Source organism: Myxine glutinosa, chromosome 12 (assembly GCF_964187855.1).
Source record: "Myxine glutinosa chromosome 12, kmMyxGlut1.1, whole genome shotgun sequence".
NCBI classification, from domain to species: Eukaryota; Metazoa; Chordata; class Myxini; order Myxiniformes; family Myxinidae; genus Myxine; species Myxine glutinosa.
This window is the reverse complement of record NC_136272.1, coordinates 78,686,399-78,708,678: the sequence shown is the minus strand read 5'-3', so window position 1 is coordinate 78,708,678 and position 22,280 is coordinate 78,686,399. Positions and strand designations below refer to the sequence as shown.

Genomic DNA, 22,280 nt, shown 5'->3' with positions numbered 1-22,280 from the left:
AAAAAAAACGTGTTTCAAAGATCCTCTCCTGAACTGCTGAACTGATCGACATGAAAGTAGAGATTGACGAAAACACATATTGTATTATTGTATTGAAAAAGCTTCCAGACCTCTCTCCAAGATACGAGGATACTTTATTGCGAGGATACTCTCCAAGATACTTTATTGAAATCGATCCTTGGGCATCCTACACAATAGACAATAATTTCATCAGTCCTACAAAGCAAATAAAGCATTATAAAGCAAAGTCAAGCATTCTAAGGCATTAGTCATCAATCCCAGTCACTTCTTACCAAAAAGATCTAGCGCTCATCTCTGCAGAACTCATTCAGCAGACAAGATACTGACCCTCTCGCTCACCGAGCGCTCGCCCATAAATAGGCATTCAATATACTCCACGCATACGAAGGCATTTCTTCTTCATTTTCACCACACATATTGATTATATTTATATATAAAAAGGTCATCGTTTGACTGGGGTGCTTCGAGTTTGCGAAGGAGCGGTTTCTCTGTAACTATAATGGCCGGCATGGGCCAATAAAACTGACCATTCATTGACATTAGGACGGTTTGATGGAGAAAACTGGTATTTATTGGTTATACCGGTATGCGGTACACTAAACTGGTATACATAGGTTATAAGCTAAACATGCCAATTTAGCGTATAGGCTAAATTAACATATATGGGTTATCAGCTAAACTCGTTTATATAGGTGACCGCCCAAACTTGTAATAAATGGGTTATAAGCTAAACTGGTATATAGAGGTATAGGTTACAAGTGAATAAAAAAATATTATGCTAAATTAAAAAGACAATGTAGGGATGACAAACTACAGTCTAAAAAAGGTCCTAAACAAGGTAGGGATGATGTTGGTTTACAGAATAGTTAACACTAGCAGTATTGCCATCACATAACAATCCCTACATGAAAGTAGAGATTGCCCCCATCCTGTACTCTCCCAATAGTCCAGTCAAAGTAGTGGCTTGACCCACCACTAATTGCAAAAAAAAAAATTCACTGCAGTGCATTTCACAAATATACCCTAAACACCATACTAAAAGTATACCAAAATATATTTGGTGGAAAGGTGTCAAATTTGCATAATATGCAAATTAGCTGCCACCATTAGGAAAAAATCGATTTTCCACAGTAATTCTGTATCCAAGTATCCAATCATGAGAAATTAAGTGTCCAAACCCATGTTTTCAGGGTCATTGAATATGATTAGCACATTTCCCGGATTAATTACCAGTTGTTGGATGTCACTCGTCATCTATCTCCAGTCTTGATGAGTTAGCACAACTCAAACCTATAAACTCTCCACACATCCATGAGCAGTCAGGGCCATGCTTCTTGCATGTACATTTAGTAGTGCTGCACCCCGCCTTGCAGTTGCATCTGAAGATCTCAGTAAGTTTCGGTGGCGCTGGTGGCAGATCAGTTTGCATTGGGAGTAACTGACCCTCGCTGATCTTCCATCCCCATTCATCTGGTTTCAATTGTCCAACATTTCCTTTCCACTCCTGAATCTGGAAGTACACTCTCAGACTGTGATACCTTGTAGCCGCAGATGTTGATGGCAAGTTCTGGTCCTCAACATATTTGGCACTTTTTGCAACCTTCTCACAGAAACGCTTGTATCGTAGGGCATCAATACTTTCATCTTGGTTTCCATTGTGCATACATGCAAGGGCCTTCTCCCCTGCTGCAACTATATCATCCTTTGGTGCAACTCCTTCCTGGGTGAACAGGTCGGCATGTTTCATGAATTGGACGTTGTTTTGGATGTGCTTCAGGGCAACAGCTTTGCCAATGCCATACGCACTGGATGTTGTGTCACAGCCAAGCAGGGCGTGTACAAATAGCATTTTGTCACAGACATTCTCATTCCCAAGGTTGTATTGGTCTTTTTGATGTTCCATACTCGATGTTTCTTTGCGTTAAGTTTTGGCTCATGCTTGAAAAATATGTCCCTCCCTTGCATGTTGGCATGGTAGCAAAGAAGAATCAGTAGGTCTGTGTCGTCACCAACAACACCTGTATCTATTGTCTTTGCAGATTCCACTGCAGTCTGGACAATCAGCACATCAGCATCCCCCTTGGCATGAATTGTCCGACAATCCCGCCTTCTCTAGGGAGTCACTTAGGATGTAAATGAAGCGTTGTTTGTTGATTGTGTTTGCTAGGAACTCATTTTTCTTCAGCTTCAGGACTGTTTGACCATTGAAAGTGACATTTAGTCCTATGCAGGTTCTTACCCCTCTCCGATGTGTGGCATCCTTGATCGGTCTGCCGCTGATGCAATGCCTCTCTATAACCAGTTATCTGGTACTCATTTTGCCGACCTTGGAAGGATGACAGGCCAAGTCAACCCCACCTGCCGTTAATTCAACGGGATTCGAACTCAGGACCTTAGGATCCCAAGCCCTCCGCCCTAACCACAAGACCATGGCAGACGTTGCAGGAGGGCACCTCCATCAATTGCATCACCAAGCGCTGGTTTATTTGGCTTCCTAGGAAGACCCGAGGGGTCGAAGAGTGCTGGAGGATGACTACAGAGCTCATTCTTGAACAAAGATGCTGGATCTTCTTGTGTTTCACTTGTGGAAATTACGCTGAGTCGTTGGAAAAGCAACTGTGGATCAACCTGCACTGAGTCTCCATCAATGACAACAGCTGTCTTTGACCCAAGTGTGACTGCTTGTTTTTTTACATTGGAATGAATAGTTGTACACACTCTTCCCAACCATGGAATCTAGTATAGTTTGCCCCACAGATCTGGCGTTATCAACATTCACTGTGTGATGTGCAGTAACGCCACTCACAATACTATGTAGAGATGGTTCACTGCTGAAAGGGTTCCATTCCTTGAAGGCTCCGAGCAGTTCATATGTGTCTTTTATATCACGTTGTTGTCTTGATTTGGAATTGTCCTTGTGCTGTTCACTGGTATCATAGGTCACACCTGTGAGCTCCTGCATGGCACAATTCACTTCAGCATAGGCTGGCATTGCCAGTAACCATATCAATCTCTGTATCTCGGTCATTCCTCTGCCTCTAGTTAAGCCACCACTGGTCTTCATGCTCCTCATGAGCACTTGTTCTATCACAAGGTCGGTTGATAAGCCAGCCCAATAACGTTCACTTCTTCTGACAACATGAAGTCCATTCATGAAACTCCTGTACACTTCTGGGTGATTCTTGTCAAGTTGTTTCATCATTTGAAGGTACAAGTATGCAGACTTGGTGTACAGGTTGTGCCCTAATGCTGCAAAGTACGGAAGCATATCATGTATGGCCTGGAGGTGCAGCATCAAATTACCCATACGCTCAACTTTTATGAATTTCCATAAGATCTTTACCATATCTATATATTGCAGCCAGAGGCGTGCTGTTCGTAGATCATTCATAGAGTTATTTTCTTCCTTCAGCTTCTCAGAGATGCACCTCAGAGCTTCTGAGGAGGACACCTCATCAGCAACACTCGGATCTACCATTAAACGATCAAATAGTTCACCAGCTTCAAGCAAGTCTTTATTTTGTTCTTGAGCATTCTCCTCCTCCTGGATGATGTCATCTTTCACACTGTTCCATCTGTTCATGTATCATGTGTGACTCCTCAGAAGGATGCTCTGCTGTTCCCTCCAGTTGGTCCATATCGGAATATGTTGGCAGGGGGAGGTTGTATGCATTCGCTACCAGCATTGTATTGAGGGCAGCATCCACCAAGAGGTGTCCTCGTACAGCTCTAGAGATTGCCTTATGTATACACTAACCCTGAAAAATTGAGCCTCCTGGCCTGGCCTGAGCCACTGGCCATTGAGCCACCGCTAAACTCTTGTTATAGTAGAACATGCTCTTATCAATGTTCATCTGTCACACCACAAACCCCTTGGATAGGGTACTCTGCAACAGAATTGAAAACATGCACATAGTTAAATAGCAGTTTCATATAATGAGGATAGCTAATTTGAATTTTTGCATTATTGTATGCATATAATTAATCCAGAAATGTGCTAATCATATCCAATGACCATGAAAAGATGGGTCTAGACACTTCATTTACCATGATTGGATGCTTAAATACAAAGTTATTGCAGAAAATCGATTACTTTTTATAATGGTGACATACAATTTGCTTACTTCATTGAATTGTATGCATATAATTGATCCAGAAATGAACTTTTCATAATCATCAAACCTGAAAACATGGGTCTAAACACTTCATTTGCTATGATTGGATGCTTAGATACAAAGTTACAGTGGAAATTCTGTATTTTTTCAATAGCGGCAGCATATTATGCAAATTTGACGCCTTTCCACCAAATATATTTTGGTATACTTTTAGTATGGTGCTAAGGGGACATTTCTGAAATGCATAGCCGTGAAAAAAATTATGTTGCAATTAGTGGTTGGTTGACCCAAATGACCCATACAATTTGTTGCATTGACTGGACTACAAAGCCTCCTCCCCTCTTCCTATCTGTGTGGACCTCAACCATTAGAGTTATCCACTCCAACCTGAAATAAACAATCCAGAATGATACTTGATGCATGAGAACGGCCTTGGACACCTCATATTTAATAGAATCGCTTGATCACTTTTCCAATTGCTGGTGTAATGGTTACAGCTTCTGCTCCTAGTTTGGGAGGTCGGAGGTTCACACCCTGGCTGAGTCATCCCAAAGATTAAAAAAATATTGTACATGCTGCTTCTTTGCTTGATGTTCAGCATTTAAAGGATAAGACCATGGACAATCCCATGTGTTGACATTAATGGGGAGGTGGAAATTCCTCCTGAGGAAATGCTCCGCTGAGTGTGGTGAGAAGGGCGGCTCCATCGCTGCGACCTCGCTGGTACCCAGAGTCTAGACTGCCCTGGGAAGTTACGGCACTTCCATTTAAGCTCTTTTTCTTGCCTAAAAATCCTGTGTTGTGTCTCATGTATTCGCCTGTATATCCATATGTGAGAGATGTGTGTGTGGCAGTTCCCCATGCAAGCCTTAGATCCTGGGGTAAAACAAACAAACAATGCTCCCTGAGTAATTGGAGCGTTCTCTGAGCATCTTTCATTAAATTTGGTAGCAATTGATCAGTTTAAAGAGCCTGGCCTTCCATTCATCGAAATAATGTCCACTCTCATGTTTTGTCAATTTTACTGCCATCACTTGTCTGGAAATATACAAGGGGTAATCAATTTTATTAAATATACATATTTCAAAGAATATACCATAAAAGGTAAAAAATTAATTATTGTAGTCCAACCGCCCAAATCCTCTCTGGCTTCTGACTTTTGGCCCACCCTGCATATATCAGTATCCCGTGGATTCTCCCCTATCAAAGTGAAATAGCGTCCATAGCAACCAAGGCACTAACGTCTATTTCTTCAAGAAAAATCTTCATTTAAAATAGCTTTGTAGTTTTTCTGGTTTATAAAATGCTAAATTTTAAGATGACTCATATAGTTCTTGTCTTTAACTGTAGGTGTTACTTGGACTATAACTATTTCCCTTTTGTCACTCTTTGCCTCTGCCACCGAAGGCAGTTGGAAGTTATGTTGTCATCCCTGCCTGTCTGTCTGTTTGTTTGTAAACGGATTTGGATGAAACTTGGTGAAGAGGGTTGGGTACCGTGAAATGAGATGATTAGGGACAGCAAGGTGAATAGGGACACAAACTGAAAAAACTTCGGAAACTTTTTTCGCTGAAAATTGATAACCATACTGATTTGTTGATATTTGGGTTGAAAGTGTTCTCTTGTTTTTTTAAAAAGCAACTTATAGTCCCTATGAACCCCATATATGGGTTAAATAGGAATAAATAGGATTTTTATGGCTGTCCCTATCCACCCCGTTTTACGGGTGAATAGGGACAGTCACTAATACAAAAAAATAATAATCAAGAAATAGGGACAGTTTGGAGAAACTTTTTATCCCATATTTTTTTTCATTGGCACCGTGGTTTATATTATGGGCGCATATTATGTGCATCCATCTGAGATATCAATTTAGCAATAAGTTGGAAACTCAGGATTGTTTCTTGATTATTATTTTTTTGTATTAGTGACTGTCCCTATTCACCCGTAAAACGGGGTGAATAGGGACAGCCATAAAAATCCTATTTATTCCTATTTAACCCATATATGGGGTTAATAGGGACTATAAGTTGCTTTTAAAAAAAATAAGAGAACACTTTCAACACAAATATCAACAAATCAGTATGGTTATCAATTTTCAGCGAAAAACGTTTCCGAACTTTTTTCAGTTTGTGTCCCTATTCACCTTGCTGTCCCTATTCACCCCATTTCACGGTATGTGACAAGGACTTATCGATTCGCTTTTGGTGAAGATCTGAATTCAGATTCGAGAGTTTTTAATTCCTTTTAAGTGATTCTTCCCTATTGAGTAATCGGGTCAAAACCGATATGTAGCATGATATTTCTAAACGTTGTGGAGGACTTACGACAAAACTTGGTGGATGAGTTGATTAGGCAACAAGAACGAGCCAATTAGATGTTGGTTCAGGTCCGGATCCAGATCTGGCCTATCGGTGGGATACAAAACGTAAACAGTTCAGTCTGCCAGAGGTATGCGCTCGACAGAGTGCCGTTCTCGTTTTCTGCCATCACTTCCACTCCATCTTATTGCTTATTCGTGTACTTACGTTTCTGTCTCCCAACAACGGTATCTTTACCTGCCATTATGGCCTGAATATAACTTGTGATACAATAACCTTTGTCGTGAATACATTCCAAGGCTAGGCATGACCGATTGCTATAGAGAGTGTAGAGGAAACCATTCTTGAATGAAACCTGTACTTATATCGTGAGTCAGTGTGTTACTATGATCAGCCCGGCATCTGTTTCTCGTTTACAGCACGTTTGCTGCCTAGGTAACTCGGAAGGATTTCTGCTTACGGAGCCTTGTTTGGCACATGTTGATACAAACATAGGTAAGGGTAGCGCTTGGCACTAAAAGGAAGGGAAGGAATAACGTTTGCTAGCCTTAAAAGGTCTTGTAAGTTCTGGCATGTGGTCGCCGGACTGGGATAATAAGAAATGCTGCTTTATGGAGTCTGGATGGAAAACTTGTGGAAGGAGAGGTTCCCCCACCTTTTCTTAAGCATGTGTGATGAGCTATTGCAGGTGAATGGTGAGCGGCACGAGGAATGGTAAGTAGTCTACCCTAGTATTCTTGAAGAGGAATGGTTACATGGCTCAGTGTCAAGTAAGCGAAGCACGTCACAAGGAAACTATAGCTAGTCACGTGGTACAGGGAATTTTATCCGTAAATTAAAAAAACGTGCTGTTTTGATTTTCTTCTTCCACTTCCTTTTCTCTCGTTCTCTAAAAACCTCCATTCAAATGAAGTTGGCAGAATTTTTATTATTTTTACAATGAGATATCGATGTCGGTGAAGATTAGACATCCCAGTTAATACTCACAAATTTACAAAAATATGAACTATTTCAGCAAGACAATAGAGTATGGCAAAGGCAAAAGTGAATATAACCTTCCAGGTGGTTTCCTTAGTTGGCTTGCACCGGCACGTTTTTAGTAAACTTTTTTCTCGAGGAAGAATAAGCGCAGTGTGTACAGGTTGCCTTTCGTGTCCGAAGAAGGCCGATCAAATGAATCGTGAAATACCTGGTCAATTCCTTTAAAGAGCAGAAGCTGCTGCCCAGAGAGCAAGGGCAGTCTGAGATATGAAGCAAGGAAGACCAGACCACTTGCTATTCATAGACAAAGCAGGAATTGCCATTCGGCCATGTTTGGCCATGCAAGCGGTAACTCACCTACTCACTTTGCGAAGGATGCCGTGGGATCTTTAACATGCACCAACTTATGCTGGCAGATGGGGTGCCCAGTTTAATGGCAATCCGAGGGACGGTGCACACGTTCATGTACAGGGTGATTCACATACGACGTACTATTTTGTTTTTGAATAACTCTGTGTTGCGTGAACCGATTTACTTGTAATTTGCAGCACTTATAGACAAATGTTCCCCATTTATTATGTGAAAATTTCATTAAAAAATAATTGATACAAATTTAGTTATGGGTCTCGATATGGCGGCCGTCATTTTCGATCACTCGGAACAGTCTCTGCTTGTATTCGAGCATGGGTTTCTGCCGCATTTCATCAGTGATCTCCCAGAAAGCATTCCTGATGCGGTGCTTGAGTTCCAGCAAGTCTCTTGGTCGAGTCGTGTACACTTTGGACATTGCTTGGCAGCACCCAGCTTCGACCAAACTCCGTTCGAAGACGTCGTTTTACTTCGATTAAGCTTTTTGTGGCCTCGTACCAGGTTTTTTTTTTTTTTTTTTTTTTTTTTTTTGTATACAAGGTCGAGGCTCGTGAAAGAGCGAACATTAATCACACAGAAAGACAAACCGACACATAAAACATATAACATAGGGAGCGGTAGACAAGATGGGGAGAGAGGGGGAAGGACACAAACACAACATTTGAGAGCAGTGACCGAGAGACATGGAGACATCGAGAGATCTGAGAGAGGGCGAGGGCTTGGGGGGGGGGGGGGCGTGGGAAGGGGGCGGTGGGAGAGGTATAAAACATATGGACACTGCCAGGACTTCCAGGAAAGAAGTTGGAATTTCAAACAAGGTGGATCTGGGGTGAATTAGCGGGGGTAGAAAAGATCAAGGTTTTGGATGGGGGAAGATAAGAGATGGTGGTGAACAGCTGTTTTAAAGACCTGGAGGGAGGAGTGGGATTGAAGGGAGTGAGGGAGTTTGTTCCAGAGGCGGGAGAAAAGAGGAATGAAAGAGTGAAGGTGAGCAGAGAGCCGAGATTTCGGCAGTTTAACCATCAGAGGGTTGCTGGCAGATCTTGTGCGACCTGTAGGAATATTTGGGGGACAGAGCACAGAGAGAGCTGGGGGTGCAAGGCCGGAGAGGAGTCGGTAGAAGACAGAAAGACCACCTACCTGCCTGCGGTGAGTGAGTGAAAGGCCCTCAGAGATAGCTTCATCGCGGGAGATTCCAATAATTCTGAAAGCTTTGGTTTCAACAGCGTGAAGCCGAGCTAGGTGTGAGGCAGGAGCACCGGCCCATAGGGGAGAACAGTATTCCATTGAGCTGCGGATGAAAGCCTTGTATGTGGTGAGGAGCTCAGGTGTGCCGAGGAAGGACTTCGCACGACGGAGGATGCCCAGTCGGCGACTGGCTTTGGAGGCCAGCTTGGAAATGTGGTTTTCCCAAGAAAGATCATGGCAGATAGTGAGACCCAAAATCTTGAGCGACAGAACTTCTTGGAGAGGATTGTTGAGAAAGTAGATGGGAGGGTTGTCCAGTCGATCTTTTCGGAGAGACATAGTAAGAGTGTGAGATTTGTCAGGATTGAAAGACATGTTCCACTTGTTTGACCAGTCTGTGATTTTGTCCAGGTCTTCAGAGAGTGAGGAGGCAGCAGACTGCCGATCTGAGGGAAGAGGAATGGAGCGGCAGAGAGTGGAGTCATCAGCAAAGAGATAGAGAGGATTTTCGAGAGAGTCAGAGAGATCATTGATGAAGACCAGAAAAAGCACGGGGCCCAGAACACTGCCTTGGGGAACTCCAGCCTGAACAGGAAGAGGAGATGAGAGAAACCCATTCAGGGCCACACGTTGACGACGACTAGAGAGGAAGTCCGCCAGCCATGCGTGGAGATTTCCATGGATACCAAAGGAGGAGAGTTTGGTGAGCAGAGCGGGGTGCCAGACCGTGTCGAAGGCACGTGATATGTCGAGGGAGACAGCTCTAATTTCCTGTTTGGCATTGAGGACCTCCATCCATTGTTGAGACAGCAGAAGCAGCATGTCCAGAGTAGAGTGACCTGGTCTGAAACCAAATTGATGATCAGAGATCAAGCCATTGGAGAAGAGGAAAGATTTCATATCCGAAGCAATGATGGATTCCATGACTTTGCTGATAATTGGGAGAAGGCTGATTGGTCTGTAGTTGCTAGGATCTGTTTTTGCACCTTTTTTGTGCAAAGCGGTGATGTTGGCTGATTTCCAAGCAGATGGCAGTTGACCTTGAGCAAAAGAGAGGGTGAAGAGAACAGAGAGAGGGTGAGACAGAGCAGCAGAGCAGGATTTTAGGACCCGTGGGCTGATGCCGTCGGGTCCAGTTGCAGAATCAGAGTCGAGGGTTGACAGAAACTTTTCCACCTTGTCAGGAGGAAAGGACACGGAGTCCAGGAGCAGCAGGGTACGACTGGGTATGGTGGGTACAGAGAGGGATGGGTTTGGGACACAAGATTTAGAGGCAAACACAGAGTTGAGGCATTCAGCTTTTTCACGTGCGGAGTCAGCTGTGTAGCCGTTTGAGGTAAGGGAGGGGATGGAGGGGGAACAAACACCAGAAATGGATTTGACCAGACGCCACCAGGATTTGGAAGAGGGAGACAGATAAGGGAGTTCGGTCTTGAGAACGGAGAGATATTGTTTCCTGGCTCTCCTGAGGGTGGACACACACTTGTTTCGGGCTTTGTGAAAGGAAATGAGATTTCCTTCCGTTGGATTTGCTTTCCAGGAGACGAAGGCAAGTTGTTTCTGGGCAACAGCCTCACCACAATATTCCGTGTACCATGGACGGGAGGAAGGGTATGACAACTGAAGACGAGATGGGATAAATCTGTGCATGAGAGAGAGCAATTTACTTTGGAAGAATTCCCAGGATGAGTTGATGTCAGAGGTGGTAGAGATGGGAGACCAGTCCAGATGATTGATGGCTGCTTGAAGACCGTGCCAGTTGGCCTGAGTGAAATGCCAGACTCGTCGACGCTGAGCAGGCTCCCTGAGGATGGTCAGAGAGATGTCCACTTTAACAAGGACATGATCAGATGATCCGATCGGAGCAGAAGAAGAGCAGCAGACATTTTCAGGGAAGTTAGTCATAACCAAGTCCAGAAGAGAAGATGTTCCGTTGACTGAGATCCGGGTCGGGAAATTGACAGATTGTGTCAGTCCCAGTGAGTCACAGAAGTCCTTTGCTGAGGAGCCATGGCTGGTGAGAGAGGTACCCACACCCAGCCAACTGGCATGATGACAGTTGAAATCACCACATATGAGGAAGAGAGAGTTGGGATGAGTAGATAGAAGTTGGTCCATATCATCAGACAGCGAGATGTAGATTGAGTCATCACTGTTTGGTGGACGGTACAACACACATATGAACAAGAGGTGGGAGCGAAGGGGAAGCCGTAGCCAGAGGTATTCCTGGGGGTGAGGTGGAGAGAGTGCAGTGCAGGGCGAGTGAGGAAGAGAGTTTTTGATAAAGATAGCAACCCCGCCTCCAGGACGAGGCTCAGGTCTATCATACCGGAGGAGGGAGTAGCCCGGGAGAGATACTATGGAATCAGAGACATCATAAAGGAGGAAAGTTTCTGTTAAGCAGATCACGTCTGGTTTGACAGAAGCAACCTGTATGGAGAGATCAGTTAAGTTTGAACGAAGGCCCCGGATGTTTGAGGTCCATACCGTTAATGAAGAGGAAGGGGGAGCATCAGATACAGAACAGGGGGGAGGAGGGGTAGGGTAAGATGTGGAAGAGGTGGAAGAGGTAGGGAGAGCTGTTGAAGGTGTGTCAGAGATTTCAGAATAGCTCGGAGAAAGGGAAGGATGGGGCGGACAAAAGGTTTGATGGTGATTGGGTGAGCCACAATGAGGTGTTATTTGAGGAGGGGGAAGAGCGAGGCAGAAGGTTGGGGGAGATGGAGGTGAGAGTTTGAAGGGGGAAGAAGCGGGGAGGACGCTTTGAGGAGGGGGAGTGAGAGGGGGGAAATTGAGAAGCAATGAGGGTGGGGAGATTTGAAGGGGAGGGGTGAGGGGGGAGTTTGGGAGGGAAGGGGCAAGGGGAGGGATTTGAAAGGGATGGGATATGGGGGAGATTTGGAGGGGAGGGGTGAGGCAGGAGTCTAGGAGGGGAGGGGCGAGGGGGCGTCTTGGCGGGGAGGGGTGAGGGGGTAGTTTAGGAGGGAGGGGGCAAGGGGGGAGATTTGAAAGGGATGGGTGATGGGGAAGATTTGGAGGGGAGGGGTTATGGGGAAGATTTGGAGGGGAGGGGTGAGATTGGATTTTTGAAAGTGTACGATTTATGGGAAACGAACATTTATTGCAAAATGAGTTTCTTGTGACCTTCGAGTTAAAAATACGTTTAAGGATGCTGGATGGAGGATGGAGTGCAGGAGAGTTTAGGGAATGTAGAAAAAAGGCACTATAGGAGATGGATATTTTTTTTGGGATGAATTGATTTGGTGAGCAAGTCGAAAGCAGCCTTTTAAAGAAGAAGAAGAAAAAGGTGTTATAAAATATGACGGAATACATAACTTGAGGGGAAAGTGTAAACATTGAAGGTTAATGAGTGAAAACTATCTGGGGAAATGGGGGAGAAACACGTGGTCGAAGAACGAACGAACGAATAAGAATGAATAAACGAATGAGAACAGAGAAGGAAAATGTTTTTTTTTTTTTTTTTTTTTTTTTTTTTTTGAGTTGAGATTTACACAAGGAAGTAGGCTCTGGGTGAAAAGACTGGGAATACAGAGAACGAAAGTTATTGGATCACAAAAGACGGACCGCTGAGAGAAAAACAAAGCCTCAAGGTTGTACAGTGCACACTGTACAAGGCCTCAAGACACGACACGGCAAACAGACGATCAATTTATGAAAGATAAACACCGAGAAACAACCAAAGTTGCACACAATAACTTCACACACCGAAAGATAAATACAGTTTCGACAAAATACAATTGTGAACAGACTTAACTTCGAAAAACGTGGAGACCGTGTGGAGCTTCGAAAATCCCTGCCGCCGTCTCCAAGATCTCGCGAGATTGCAGCTCGCGAGGTTGCAGCTTTTGCACGCTCCTGACTGTTGTAACTTGCCATTCTTGCTGATTTTTTCTTTACATTATGCTGTAAAAAGTCTAAAGCTGACTCGAAGACCGGTTCCATAATTATCAACGTTTAAGAGCAATTTAATCGACATGTTAATCGACATGTCATGTCATGGCAAGAGGTCAGGCTGTTTCCCATCATCAAAAATGACGGCCGCCATATCGAGACCAATAACTAAATTTGTATCAATTATTTTTTAATGAAATTTTCACATAATAAATGGGGAACATTTGTCTATAAGTGCTGCAACTTACAAGTAAATCGGTTCACGCAATACAGAGTTATTCAAAAACAAAATAGTACGTCGTATGTGAATCACCCTGTATTGTTACCCTCACCTGAGGAGAGGGTATTGCACCTGAGTCCGTTTGTTTGTCTGTTTGTCTGTCTGTCTGTTTGTTTGTCTGTCTGTCTGTCTGTTTGTTTGTTTGTCTGTCTGTCTGTTTGTCCGCACAGAATAAATATGATTTTCTCTGCAACCGTTGGTCCGATTGACAGGAAATTTTTTACCATAGGTGCACCTCCACCTGTATAATATTTTTTTAACGATAATGATGACGACGACGTCATTGGACACGTGGTTCGACCGCCATCTTGGAAAAACTGAAAACTTTGCACCTCTATATCTCCAAAAGCGCTGAATAGAAAAGATTGAGACATGGCTCATTGTGAAGAGCTCTCCATGGGGAATACAATAAGTTAATGTTGATGTCATAGGTGCCTCTATTATGATGTCATAATTCGACAAGTACAAAACTTCATCCTATCGAGATGAAATTTATTGAGGGTCATGTAGGCATAAATTGGTGGAGAAAAATAATAATGATTACGTCATCGGTCACGTGGTTCGGCCGCCATATTTGTTTTCACACAAAAGCCTTAAAACCACTGAAAACACATCCTGGCGAAGGTTTGCAATCTCTGATTGCTCTTTCTTGTTCTGCCTGCGAAACACCAGGGTGGCAGATTATAGCTCGGCCAAGATTCTAACAGGCTAGATAGCTCAGAGAGGAGTGCACATGCCTCTACGTTATCCTACCAGCCTATCACACGTAAGACATTCAAAATTGAAAGCAACACCAAATAGTACAGCTGCCCAATAAAAAAAAGCCGAGGTCGGTCGTTTTGAACAATGACTGGTCTTGGTCTTCATCCAGGACAGTGCAGAAATCATCTACCAGGTGTTTATGTACATTCCCAATGGAGAGGATGTTGTAGCATCATGTGACTGATGACATTTTCATCATTGCCTTCCATGTGAGATTGGGGGAGGCGTCAGGTGTATGTGTGGGAGGAATGATGTAGAAAGTTAAACACATTGTTTTGTTCTTTGGGAATTTTTTAAATATTATTTATCGTTAGTAAAAAGATGTAAAATTATTAATCTACTGAAGTGCACTGTCATGCATAGACCTATGACATTGTAACAAAAATGCCTTAGAGGGTAATGGGTTAATGAATGAGGCAGTTATTTCTTAATGTGTTTCGATCAGTGTCTTATAATTACCCCAATTAGCACTCTCAGGATGGCTAATCGAGTTTGGCCATTTGTCTCCACTCCATCACTTTGTATTTTCACCAATTACCTGTTCTTTTTCACTCATTTGCCCCCCATATTTGATTAAATGCCCAAGTACCTTTAAGAGCAGGTGTCATGGCCATATAAGTTTCTGGATTGTCTGATGCAATGGAGCCCAAGAGTCAGACCCTGATTGGGCTGATGAGACCACATGCCGTGGCTGAATGGGCAATGACATGGGATCTCGCATATCAACTGGTTCAAATCCCCTTGAGCGCCAATGGAAAGCTGGTCCAACTTGGGTGGGTGACAAATGAATAGCGCAGGTAACATCACACGCCAGAGACTTTAATAACGCCACGTGTGATCGAGATTGGTCTCTCTTTCTCTCCGGGGGTCTCCACAGGGTCTTACTGTCTCACCGCTCTCCATGATAAGCCATTTGTAGCTAGGTGATCAGCTTGCCTCCTCCCCTCTCTTCCTGGCCTGCACATCCATTTTTGGCTTCCATGCACCCACGGTCCTGTCTAAGTCATAAAGGAGAGTGTTCCTTTTATATGGCCAAGCTCGGGGCGACCCTCGTGGAGGCGTGCCTGTGGCAGAGGAAACCTGCTCATCCGATACTTTGGCGAGCTGAGAAAGTTCTCCAACTCTTTTGTTGTGCAGAAACAGAGCTCTTTCTCAGCTGACTCTCAGTCCCTGCAGGCTTCAGTTCCTAAAACCCACTTGCTGACTTGCAGGACAGTCTCGCACTGCCTGCAAAGGCATGTACCTGCACATGTGCATACCATTGCGTTCCAATCCTATACGGGTCAAAAATTAGACCCAACCAACTTGGTGGGGATCGATAGCAGGGTTTGAATCAGGACAGATTGCAATCATAACGAGGTGATATTCATAGAATACTTATCCCGTGCAGTTAACTTGGTGCGAGCAAGTCTGCTGTTTTTTTAAGGGTTTTTTTATTTGACCCAATATGGCTGCCATACCAAGTACCAAGTGACCAATGACATCATACATTTACATTCTTTAATATAATTGTTGCGTAGTTCACGCTCAATAAATTTCAAACTGATCGGACTAAGCGTTGCACTTGTAGAATTATGACGTCATAATTAAGGCACCAGTGACGTCATTGTTAACAACACTTATTCCCCATGTGGAATTCTTTACAATGAGTCATGTTTCAATTTTTTCCATGGAGCGGTTTCGGAGATATTTCGGTGCAACGTTTTTCATTTTTTCCAAAAACGTGTGCCACGTAACGTTCGTGTGCCACGTAACATATGACGTCATAATTATGATTTAAAAATTCGACAGGAGGAGGTGCTCCTATGGTGAAAATTCAGTGCCCATCGGACCAACAGTTGCAGAGAATTTTTTAAAATAATGATCGGATCAAGCGTTATACTCGTCGAATTATGACGGCATAAGGAAGGTGCCGATGACATCATCATTAACATATCTTATTCCCTATGGGGAGTAACTGGACAATGAGCCATGTTTCAATTGTTTCCATCGAGCAGTTTTGGAGATATAGAGGTGCAAAGTTTTTCCAAGATGGTACCCATACCACGTGACCTATGACATCATAATTATCTTTAAAATTCTACAGGAGGAGGTGCTCCTATGGTGAAAATTTCGTGTCAATCGGACCAATAGTTGTAGCGAAAATGAATTTAATAAAATGCAAGACACGTACGCACGCACCCGATCGCTTAACTTCGCTTTGCGAGCGCAGGGTAAAAAGCAGGGGTAGGGAATTGGCTTCACTCAGGTTAATGGTTATGGAACAACTTGCAGCTCGAAAATGATTGGCATTTGGCCTCGCACATGGCTACAAGACCCTCCCCACCAAGTCACAGCGACAGCACGAAGACTAATGGTGGGGATGTCCATTACGCTTATACAGCCATACTGCAATGGGGTCCCCCATTCTTTCCCATGCATGGAACAATATCTTATATATGCTGGTACTCCATCAAAATAAGCCATCCTATATTATCCTATACTCTCACACAGTTCAAACTTCACGACTGTAATTCAAATGCACTTTTAACAAGGGGAAAAAGGTATAAAATGTCATAGCCCCCTGGTTTTAGTAATTTTGCTGTACAGAGTTAAAGGGCCAGCCCATATTGACAGGATGTATGTGTAGATATCCACAACTGACTTCATTACCTCCGCCACCAAAGGTGGGTGGAGGTTATGTTTTCACCCCTGTCTGTCTGTCCGTTTGTGAACAAGATATCTCAAAAAGTTGTGGACGGATTCGGACGAAATTTGGCAGAGAGGTAACATGTGTGACAAGGACGAAATATTCAGATTTTGGTGAAGATCCGGATTCGGATCCGGCTACTAGAAAATTTTAAGTGATTCTTCACCATCGGGAGATAGGGCCAAAAACGATACATAGCAGGATATCTCAAAAAGTTGTGGACGGATTTGGACGAAACTTGGTGCACCGGTTGGGTGTATGACAAGGACGATTCGATTAGATTTTGGTGAAGATCTGAATATGTATTCGGATATGAGAATTATTTTTTTTAAAGTGATTCTTCACCATTAGGAGATGGGGCCAAAAACGATACATAGCAGGATATCTCAAAAAGTTGTGGATGGATTTGGACGAAACTTATTGGACATGTGTATGTGACAAGGAAGAATCGATTCAATTTTGGTGAAGATCCGGATCCAGCTAGTCGAATTTTTAAGTGATTCTTCACCATTGAGTGATATGGCCAACCAGGCAGAGGTATGTTCTCGACTGAGTGCCGTTCTAGTTTGTGATGTAACATGGAAGATTGGGTACGATTGGGTTATTTGGTCATGAATATTAATGATATGGGTCATGTAGTTATATTGTGTGAGATAGTTGGTCACATGACATGTATGATGCTCGATAACGCTTGGACATGCACCCTCACCCCCCACCAACTGTATAGCTCAAAAATGCTTGTACATACATCCTCCTTTCCCCCACCCAATCTGTATCACAGGTACTTTTAAATTGTCATCCACAAACAAATACATCGTTTTATTATAGCTTCAAAATGGAATTATACTCAGCATTATGTTGTCCAATAAATAGTTATACACATCAACAAAATGGCGATTGTTGACCAGATTGTGAAAAAAAATGAACTGCAATATCCACCGGTTGGCCATCTTTGGTCAGATTACAAAACAAAATCTTCTGCATATGTACACTCTACTCTCATATATTGTCTTTGTGCCAAGTTTGAACAAAATCGGACCAAGCATGTCCGAGAAATGGTTGGGGACACGTTTAAGTCACAAAATGGCCGCTAGTCCTCCATCTTGGATCTGGTCTCGAAAAAAAATGACGTGCATATGTGAGCTATTATTCTTTATCTGTGTGCCAAGTTTGATAAAGATCAGCAAATGCATTTCTGAGAAATGGTTGGGGACACGTTTAAGTCACAAAATGGCCGCCAGTCCTCCATCTTTGATCTGGTCTCGAAAGAAAATGACGTGCATATGTAAGCTATTATTCTTTATCTGTGTGCCAAGTTTGAAAAAGATCAGTAAATGCATTTCCGAGAGATGGTTGAGGACATGTTCATCATCAAAGGCCGCTAGTCTAAAACAACTAAAATGGCCGCTAGTCGGCCATCTTTGATTGCGTCGTGAAACAAAACCATGTACATATGCATAACGTTATGTATCGTCTTTGTGCCAAGTTTGAACAAAATCGGTCTATACATGTCCGGGATATGGCTGCGGACAGACGCACACACGGACGAGACCCAATCCATGTCTCCGTTTTGGACTACGGGTAAGTTCAATGGGGTCTAATAGCCGGCGAAGCCGGTGTTGTCAATAAACGAGTACGTATTATGTTGAAAACCTGATTATGCCTTGGCTCGAGAATCCGAAGCGCAGTGGACGCAGCCAGCTTGCGGAGGCGGAAGTATGCATAACAAATTAAAAACGTTCATTAGGAGTTTCTTTCACCCGTCGTCGTTTGATTCACAATCTTATGCACCTCCGATGTATTAATAAAATAATTTAAGACCAACATCGGCCCGCACGGGCCTGGTTATCTTCAACAAAACGCATCACCAAACACCGGACCCAATGAGAGTCGAGCATTTGCAAAAATATTTCTAAAATGAAAGCGCTCAATGGTGGGCGCCATCGACCGGATGCGGAAGTTTGCATAAAACAATTGCGAAAAAGTTCAATAGGAGTTTGTTTCACCCGTCGTTCTTTGATTCACAATCTAATGAAACCTCTCATTAGTAATTAAAATACGTTAAGACCAACCTCGTTATCTTCAACGAAAATCGTCATCAAACACCAGAACCAATGAGATTCGAGCATTTGGAAAAATATTTTTTTTAAAGCTTATTACGCGTTTCGGACAGTGAAAACGGCGTCAAATATTCTAACATTGACGAAGAATTATTTTTTAGAAATCTCGCGGCCGTATGGGATAGTTTTTCATGGCCAGAAATATGGTATAAGCGGTTTACATATTTAGTTTAGAAATACGGATAGTTTTTCACGGCCGGAAATATCCGAAGTTGAGACGGAATTCACCGAATTAATCACTGCAAGCTAACGTCTTCTGGTGGAGGAAGCTGCCGTGCCCGGAGAGTCAGAGAACCAGCCCTGGCGCCTGACAGCGACTGAAGTTAGAAGACTACACACATACTGTGAAAACGTATGTTAAGCCCAGTTTAAAATAGGCCTTAAGCTAGCACATCGTATAGTTACTTCCTTAAGCTTCTTGTGACATTTATTGTATGCAGGTATTGCCATTGGGGAGGACTGTCTGCCCTTCTCTTTTACCAAGTCTTACCAGGTACGGTACCTACTACACCTACCTACTACCAACTACCTACCTACCTACTACCAACTACCTACCTACCTACTACCAACTACCTAACCTACTGATGCCATGGTGATGGGTAAAATAGTGGCAAGAGGTTTTGGCTTCGCCGGCTCATTGCGGCTTTGCAGTCGGTACTAGTAGCCGGCAAAGCCGGTGTTGTGAATGAACGCGTACGTATTATGTTGAAAAGCCAGATTTTGCTGGATCCTTTGAGAATTTCGAAGCTTTGACGCACCAAATCGCTCCATGGAGGCCGCCATCTTGCGGATGCGGAAGTATGCATAAACAATTGCGAAAAAGTTCAATAGAGGCTTTGGCTTCGCCGGCTCATTGTGGCTTTGCAGTAGGGTCATATTAATTATAGGGTGATTTGGGGGTGGAAAAAAGGAACCATCCGTGGGTTAATTTATCTTATGAGTTGAGGATGCGTACCTTCACCTGGGTTGCCTGCAAAAAGTTCCTGAAACTCAATCATAGCAACAAAAGGAACTTTTGCATTTATATCCCTGCACATTTGGAGTTCTCACTTGTTTGTGTTGCCTTTTCCATTATTCTACAAGTGACTGGGAGAGAAGGTGTTGGAAGCTCAATCCTTTATCTTCAAAGTAACAAACCTTTATCCCCAGGAAACAACACCGGATAGGTCCTTGGTAACGGGTGACACATCCATGATGACTTCCAAGAAAAAAAAGGCATTTTAGTTACAGCTCTTTGCCATTACTATTTGTCTCCGAGGTGTAGGAATATTCTGGAAGCAGAATACGTGAAGTTGCGCATATGCAATTTGCTTCATTCGTCGTCGATCGTATGCAGCAGGTTCTTGCTGGTTAGAATCAGTTTCTGAAGGGGCGGTGCAGTGTGCTGATGCAGTGCCCCCTGTAAGTTGGAGCAGGAGATTTCTCCGTGGTGCCGACCAGAGCTCGCATACTCTTCGCGAAGGACTCAGTGCGTGATATCTCTAATGTCCGCCAACTAATGCTGGCAGATGGGATGCAGAGTTTAACGTTCTTCAGATGAACGGTGAACTCACATTGATGAATCGCCCTGCCTGGGAAACACCAGGATGACAGTGTCTAGCTGGGTCGGGATTCGAACCCAGACAAGACAGCTCAGATGTGAGTGCGCATACTTCTATAGGATATCCTGCCAGCCACTTTTCTTTCCTAACACAAGACCATCACACCCACCTTCAGTCCCCTCACTCCACCTCCATTCCCCTCCCTCCAACTGCTTTCCCCCTCTCCATCCCTTTCCACTTCACCCCTCCCCCTTTCCATTTCCCTGCCCCCCTCCACTTCCCTTCCCTTCCCCCTTGACCCCCCCACCTGCCATTCAGTCCCAACCCCGCCCCCCATTTCCCAGAGACATACATTTGAATTACAGTTTTGAAATTTGAACCGAGAGTAAATTTAAACGTTACATCAAGTGATACTACACTCTGTGATTGACTGCCATATGCATCTCATGGAATCTTCACGAAGTGTTTAATAGGAATTATTTTTGTTTTGTTATACGTATGTAGTAGTGTATGTGTATGTGTATAGTGTGTGTATGTAGTGCAGTATGGTATGTGTGTGTGTGTGTGTATGTGTGTGTATGTGTGTGTGTGTTTGTGTGTGTGTGTGTGTGTGTGTGTGTGTGTGTGTGTGTGTACGTGTATAGTATGTGTGTGTGTGTGTTTGTATGTTTATGTGTGTGTGTGTGTGTGTGTGTGTGTGTACGTGTGTAGTATGTGTGTGTCGTGGATATGTGTGTGTGTGTAGTGTGTGTGTGTTTGTGTATGTGTGTGTGTGTGTACGTGTGTAGTATGTGTGTGTGTGTGTGTGTTTGTGTATGTGTGTTTGTGTGTGTGTGTGTGTGTGTGTGTGTGTGTACGTGTGTAGTATGCGTGTGTCGTGTATATATGTGTGTGTGTGTGTGTGTGTGTGTGTAGTGTGTATATGTGAGTGTGTGTGTGTGTGTGTGTATGTGTGTAGTATGTGTGTGTCGTGTAAATGTGTGTGTGTGTGTGTGTGTGTGTGTGTGTGTGTGTAGTGTGTGTGTGTGTGTAGTATGTGTGTGTCGTGTGTGTGTGTGTGTGTGTGTGTGTGTGTGTGTGTGTGTGTGTGTGTGTGTGTAGTGTGTGTGTATAGTGTGTGTGTGTGTGTATAAAAATAAATAATATAAAAATACAATATCCCCACCCCTTCCCCAAAGTAGAAAATAATGACATTAATTACATAGATCATATACAAACACACACACACACACACACACACACACACAGACGTGACCACACCCAGTGCCACACTCAAGGTGATCGTGAAAACGACGATAGGTCTCACCATCTGCTTATTCCAGTCACGTGATGCTCCCCCCACTTCGCCCCTTGGGAGGGCACTAAACACCGGGCACACTATGTTTGCACAGGATGGAGACGACTTGGTCATCAAAATGTCACACCTGAGCCTTGCCTACATCGGCACTTAAACTAGTTGGCGTTGCCTTCACTTTTGAATCTAGTTGTTTACCAATTACAAACACTGTTCTATAATCACAGTAAGATATTCCCTTTGGGAAAAATAAACATGTCCGCCCTGTTTCAGCAACTGCTGCTATTTTCTCAGCACCACAGGGAGCACAAATGAAGTTTATCCAATTGTAAACGCCTCAAACTCTGGTCCAACTAAGTGTAAGCACAAGACACGTATGGACTTTCTGTTGAACCCCACCCCTGCCGGCTAGCCCTGGTCCGGCCTGGACTAGCAAGCGCTTGGGTTTCCGTTCTTGCCTCTTGCGGGTGGGGTGCTTCCTGTCGGCAGATGGAATCCGTTATGCCTCCCAAAGGACCATGCCACGTCGAACGTGCTGCTCTCTGGCTCCCAAACACTCACCCTCTGGCTTTCCTTGCAATTCCTAGTCTTGTTGCTTTTTGTCTTCAAATTCCCATAGCTGACCAACTATTCAAGGCCCTTGCATTTTGACAAATGATAAAACCTCAAGATCACCCAGCTGCAAGC

General features: G+C 43.7%; 1 protein-coding gene across 2 annotated transcripts; it reads right to left on the bottom strand.

The window, feature by feature from the left end:
* Nucleotides 1-116: 116 nt before the first annotated feature.
* Nucleotides 117-22,003, bottom strand: LOC144888357 (uncharacterized). 2 transcript variants are annotated; one of them, XM_078766049.1, is made up of 3 exons: nt 21,606-22,003; nt 6,464-6,544; nt 117-3,908 (listed from the first exon to the last, which is right to left on the bottom strand). In XM_078766049.1, exon 3 carries the CDS (start codon nt 3,602-3,604, stop codon nt 2,666-2,668), a length of 939 nt encoding a protein of 312 aa, XP_078622175.1. In that variant the 5' UTR covers nt 3,605-3,908; nt 6,464-6,544; nt 21,606-22,003; the 3' UTR covers nt 117-2,665. The 2 variants fall into 2 exon arrangements, with proteins under 2 accessions (XP_078622175.1, XP_078622176.1); XM_078766050.1 differs by lacking the exon at nt 6,464-6,544 and having other exon boundaries at nt 21,606-21,939.
* Nucleotides 22,004-22,280: the final 277 nt, after the last annotated feature.

Bases quoted from the DNA above. Each gene is read 5' to 3' on its own strand.
- LOC144888357 (XM_078766049.1), bottom strand. From the start codon at position 3,604: ATGAACAGATGGAACAGTGTGAAAGATGACATCATCCAGGAGGAGGAG.